Source organism: Rattus norvegicus, chromosome 16 (assembly GCF_036323735.1).
Source record: "Rattus norvegicus strain BN/NHsdMcwi chromosome 16, GRCr8, whole genome shotgun sequence".
Taxonomy (NCBI): domain Eukaryota; kingdom Metazoa; phylum Chordata; class Mammalia; order Rodentia; family Muridae; genus Rattus; species Rattus norvegicus.
In genome coordinates this window covers 44,557,234-44,563,252 of record NC_086034.1, presented here as the reverse complement: position 1 = coordinate 44,563,252, position 6,019 = coordinate 44,557,234, and the positions used below count along the sequence as shown (strand labels likewise).

The following is a 6,019-nucleotide window of genomic DNA, read 5'->3' as shown; positions in this document are numbered from 1 at the left end:
TGTATTGCTAAATATCTTTTTAAAAAATTGTCACTAATTCATTTTGATATATGTTAAATTTGTTGATTTTATGTTATTCATACCATGTTACACCCCAAGGCTGTTGGAAATTTGTGAAGTTGCCAATGTGGGCTGTCTGTATGAGGCATTCTGACATCCAACCCTTTTCCCAGAATTCCCTAAATTCTGGTGCTGTGCCCAAGCATCTGTTTTTACAACTGCCCTTTGTGACTCCAAGTACAATAAAAATTGAGAACCAGTGGGCTGGGACAAGATTACAAGGACACTCCATTTCTACTTGAGTCAAGATCCAGCCAGTTCAACAGGAACACAGAAAAAAAAAAAAAAAAGGAACATATTGACAGTGTCAATTTCCCAAGTTGCCTCAACACATTGTGATGGGCTGACCGTGGCAAGGTAGAACTTCCTCTTGATAGACAATGAGACACAAATTAGAGCACAGGAAGACTACTCCTGCCATAAATGCAGAGTAATGCAGACGTGACTAAAGAGCAGTGCACACGCAGATTTCTTGAGAAATCTGGTCAACCCTAAGAGTTCTTTGCATCAACAGTATGACTTGGCTGCCAGAAAATAAACTCGGTCCAAGGCTATGTCAACAAATACTTGCTCTCTAGACAAGTAAGACCCCCTCTTACCCTTTGCATGCTTCACTGGGGTATTTTAAGTATGGAGCCATTTCTGAACGGCATACTTTCTGAACATAAACTTAGCATGATAAATGAGCATAATTGGAGCTGTCGGATTAAAATAAAGAGGAATCTTTCACTGGTAGGAAAAGTAGCCCTGGGAGAACGTGACAAATATTTCCAAATATCTGAAGGGAATTTAGATTAGATGAAGTGTGCAAAATACCAAAGTCTAAAGCAATGGGTAGCTGGAAGGAAGATTCAACGATGTGATGTCAGTCTTCCTTCCATAATGAGAAAGCACAATCACTTCGTGGAGCATTCACTGTCTGCAAAGGTATTGAAGCATTCGCGCAAGTGTTGGACTTCTAGATTATAGCATTTGAGTCACAAGGAAACGTCTTTCCTCCAACTACAATGTTACGGGTTTTTTAAGATTAGTGTATTTAATATAGTTTTTGAATAGACAAGATCCTTCATTTTCACATGCTGTTGGAGCTGCTTTAGTAGAACTTCTCCAATCTGCCCGCCTGCCGAAAGAGGAAGAGGCAAGCAGTTGCTATCACCAGGAAGACAACAAAGTCCCTAGGTGTTTTTCCAGAGAACGAATGCATCACAGCAGTTTGCTCTTTCAGCATATAAATTGTTCCATCCGCCCTCTTTCTCTTGTAAATGGAAGACATGTGTTGCAGAAACTGTTTTGGTGTGTCTCTTTCAGTGTTCTTCAAGATTCTGGTCCATTTGTCCAGCTGCTGAAAGTTTAGGTCTTCCTGAAGATCACCAAGACGACAGACTACAGTATCTCAATAGACTGCGCTGTATTCTGAGATGTCCCACATTGCATTCTTGCTTCAAGTAACCCAGAAAACAGTGGAGGTGCTGGTACTGGGAAGGGCACTATGGCCCCAGAGGTCTCTGCTATAAAGATGACTTTCTCTCTGAAGTGTTTTAGAACTCTCAGGCTGGTTCAAACTTCTCAGGTCTCTATGGACTAAGAATGCATAGCGTAGGACTTTATTCCAAGGGGTTGGCAGAGCCAAAGCAAGCATCTCCTACCCACTGTACCTGCTCCCCCAAACCTCCCCATCTTTCTAACAGCTGAGTGCAGTCATGTGGCCTCTAAAATTGGTCCTACAGAGTGATCCCCAGACCAACTTGAGCTTTTTGTACCCCACCCCCGCCCGCCCCCCTTACCTCCCTCCCGTGTGCAGAGCCCAGAGAGAAAGGCAGAGAAAGGGAAAGCAGGGAGAGTGAATGGAGGTGGGGCTGGAGGAAAACGTGGGGCTGGAGGGAACAAGCTTCCGAGGGAAAGAGAGGGGAGGGCAGACTGGGCTCGGCACGCTCCCTCCCTCTTGCCGCTTTCTCTCACATAAGCGCAGGCAGAGGGCGCATCAGTCATGCCCTGCCCCTGCGCCCGCCGCCGCCGCCACCGCCACCGCTCGGCCCCGCGCGCGCAGGAGGCTCGAGCGCCAGGGAGCTCGCGGGCCTCCGCCGCCGCTGGGCGCCCCGCCGCCCTCCTCCCGCCCCCCGGCTCCGCTGCCACCACCGCATCCCGTGGCCCGGCTCCTTTCACTTCGAGCGAGGGGAGGGAGGAGGGGGACGAGGGACCCGAGGGCTTCTCGGGACGAGTGGAACATCGCGGGGTGACTGGGCTTAACCACCCCCCCCCCTCTTTGCAAAACGCCAAAAACAAAACCGCGATCGGCGGAGCCGGCCCCCGGCGCCCTCGCTTCACCTCGCCGGCCGCCACTGAGGGCAGTTCGGATGTCCGGTTTCCTGTGAGGCTCGTACCTGACACTCAGAGCCTCTCCCCGGCGCGGGCTGCCATATCCGAGGGCAAAAGTTGGAAGCCGCTGAGTCCCAGGAGACGCTCGCCCACGGGGGGTCCCCGGGAGGAAACCACGGGACTGGGACGAGGAGCGGACCTCAGCCTCGCACCCCAGCCTGCGCCTGCCATCGGACCGGCCTCCTCGCTCCCGGTCCATCCACCATGCACTTGCTGTGCTTCTTGTCTCTGGCGTGTTCCTTGCTCGCCGCTGCGCTGATCCCCGGTCCGCGCGAGGCGCCCGCCACCGTCGCCGCCTTCGAGTCGGGACTGGGCTTCTCGGAAGCAGAGCCGGACGGGGGCGAGGTCAAGGTAGGTGCACGGGACCCCGTCGGGTTAGACTGGGGATCCGAGGCTCCCAAGCCCTGGACTGTGTGTGGGCTTGGCTTTATTGTGTGTACAGAGAACCTGCCGTGGAGAGTGTGTGCATAATTATTTATTTAACCTTTGGATCCAAAGTTAGAGATTGGTGCACGCTTTCTTGGAGCAAAGTTTCTCTTCCTTTTTTTCCCAGTGGCAAGCTGTTACTAGAAAGGAAAACAACTTAGAGGAGGAAAGGGCCCGAAGAGGTGTCCAGTCACACAGATTCATTCTCCTTCACAGTGGTCTCCTGCCAACAGGGGAGTTTGCACCCTGCCCCCGTGGCATGGCTCCAGAGAGAATTTCATTGCTGTAGGAAATGCACTTTTCTTTTCCTGGCTCGTTTGGGACTCCAAAGAGCTTCTGGGGTGTGTGACCAGACAACGGAGGTTTATGATCCTGGAGTGTTTATAGCAGGAGCCCCGGGCTCTGTGAGCTAGTTTGGAAAAAGTGTAAGTTAATTTAGAAACTGGACTTAAAGATTTGGATTTCAGAATTTACTTGAACTTGGTCAAATCTAAAATTTAACAGAAATTAGGACCTTTTAAATCATAGTCAAGTGAGACTTCCCCCCCCCCAACTTTATCAACTCTGTTCCTTGGTTATAAGATACTAAAAATCGAAGTATCAATTTGTTTGTTTTGTTTTGTTTTTAAGTAAAACAGCGCCTTTCTTAAACACGTTAAGGGGCTTTTGAAGACATTCTGGTTCTCTGACTTAGTTATGTTATTCTTGTGTCTCATTTGAACCTTCTAAAGAATATATTTGTAACATCTTAAAGTTTATACTTGGTATCATAGATCTTGAACTCCTGAGAAAGTTTTGTGTGTAAAGCAATGCGAAGCCCCCTTGGCTGGAAGCAGACTGTTTTATTGTAGATGACTGAAAGTGGGGGGGAAAAAGAAGGGGGTGTGTTACTTTCAACTTTCAGTTGATTTTATTGGTGAACATACACAGAATGTGCAGAGGTTGAATCACATTCCCTGGAAGGTTTTTCTGAGATAAAGTTTTAATATGGACAAGACTAAGTTATAAAATATCAAATTACCATTGTGTCTACATTTTCTAAAAATACAAATACCAGAATTTGCAGTCCATTAGGAGAACTGCAACAGTCAACACACCCTTGTTACTATAAGTACAAAGATGAGGATATCAAAGTCTCTAAATGCCACAGAAGTAAAGCTCGGGACCCAATCGTACTTCCTGTAATTCGAGCCCTTGAATTTTGCCAGACCTATTCACTTTCTGCCTCTGCAGATTCCAACTGGTGTACTTGTGACTTAGTCAGGCAACATCACCTCTGATAACTGGTCTTTGATTTACAGTAGGAAAGTGTGACACATTGAGTAAAATGAGAAGCATTTCCCGATAAGCCAATAGTTTATACAAGGAGTCTGCCACTACTGGGTCAGTCCTGACTGACTGTACCAGAGCATGGACACCTGTGTTTGTGTCGGAGAGCTCAGCTGTGTGTTAACACAAGGTAGAAAGTTGTAGGATATAAAACATTTCCTTCATTTAATCTTCAAGGCTCTCCTCATTTGTGTGTCATTAAATGTCTCATTTTCTCTGAAAATCTGCTTGCAAAAGTCTTTTTTCATATTCAACCATCTTTTAAATATTGTATGTTGAATAAGAACTGATATTTGGTATGTAATATGACTTTTTGTTTTGTCTACCGGAGGAGACATTATTTTGTATGTTTAAATTTCATGAGCAGGATATTTTTGCTTACTGAACCTTTCCCTAGTGGGTAAGTATGACTTTGACAGCTTGTTTTACTGTTGCCTTGAGCGGAACTGTATCCTTGCTGTGAAAGTTGCACCCAGTGACCCAAACACTGGTGTAGGTGTAAAGACTCCATGTCTCTCCCTAGTGGCCTTTCAAAGCAGCTCAATTAGCAAGGATTGGAGAACTGGAGGGAAACCAGCTGTTAGTTTCCCAGGAACAATTTAGACCCCAAGAAAGTATCTCACAAGGTTCATATAGGATGTCAATCGTACATAGAATTAACTCATGCATTTTTTTAAATTAATAGAATGTATATAGCATTTTAGAATTCACAATATATATAAGAAAGCCAATAATCGCTTACAATATATATAAGAAAGCCAATAATCGCTTATTGCTAAAGCAGTGCTCAGCATCCAGTCTTCTTTGTGGTACCCGAGGCCATGCAGATGACTATAAGTGGATTTAGTAGATTTCCCCTTTTTATTTTTTCTTGCTTGTATGATTTAATGAAAAGTGCTAAAATGTTTTCTGGAGGATGTTGATGCAAACACATCAGGATCCAGGCCTACTAAGGCAACTGTAGGCCGTGGGCATTGAAAGAAACATTCAAAAGTTTTTATCAAACTAATGAAAACTGCTGATATCAGAAACAGCACCTGAAGGCTATATCTGAGAATGTACAGTCTCAGTTTGGGTAGAGCATACTCTGCTTGTTTAGAGTTGGAGAACTTAATTTTACGAAAGACATTGGCTTATGACAAAAAGGAAATCCTTAGGAAGACATACCTCATACAAACTGTAGTTATCAAACATTTTGCCTTTTATTGAAAATAGTTTTTTTCTCATATACTACAACCTGAGTCCAGTCCCTCCCCGACTCCTACTCCTTCCAGCTTCTCCCACTTCGACTTTCTGTCTGTTATTAGAAATCAAACAGGCTTCTGTGGGTATAGTAACAAAATGAAGTATAATAAGGTAAAACAAGAACTAACACACTGGAATTGAAAAACAAAAGAAAACAAAGCAGACAAACAAAATGAAAGAAGGGAGCCCAAGAGAAGGCACAAGAAACAGATCAACATAAGCAAGTGAATGAATAAGTAGGACCAGCATGACACTATGAGACAAGGAAGTTCCAAAGATGCCACTAAGTTTGTTGTCTGTTAGCCTAGCAGACATGGCCTTCGTTTATCCTGGTTTGGGGGTAGGGTCATGTGTGCCTTTCTCCTTTCAGCTCTAGAACCCCATCTAGCACAGGCTCTGTGGATACTGTTGCAATCTCTGTGAGTTCATATGTGTTTGTGGATTTAGAGGGGTTGGTTTCCTTGGTGTCCTCCATTCTGTCCAGCTCTTACACTCTTTCTGCCTCTTCTGTAGGATTCTCTAAGCCCTGAGACAAAGAACTTGATGGAGGCATTCCATTTAAAGGATGCATGTCTCAAGGTCT

At 45.3% G+C, this 6,019-nt stretch overlaps 1 protein-coding gene across 1 annotated transcript in view; it reads left to right on the top strand.

Annotated features, from left to right (window-relative positions):
- Positions 1-2,365: 2,365 nt before the first annotated feature.
- Vegfc (vascular endothelial growth factor C) overlaps positions 2,366-6,019 on the top strand; it is a 115,595-nt gene continuing 111,941 nt past the window's right edge. The window contains exon 1 of the mRNA NM_053653.2: positions 2,366-2,787. Coding sequence (NP_446105.1) covers positions 2,641-2,787 — 147 coding nt within the window. The 5' untranslated portion in view covers positions 2,366-2,640. The remainder of the gene's footprint in view (positions 2,788-6,019) is intronic.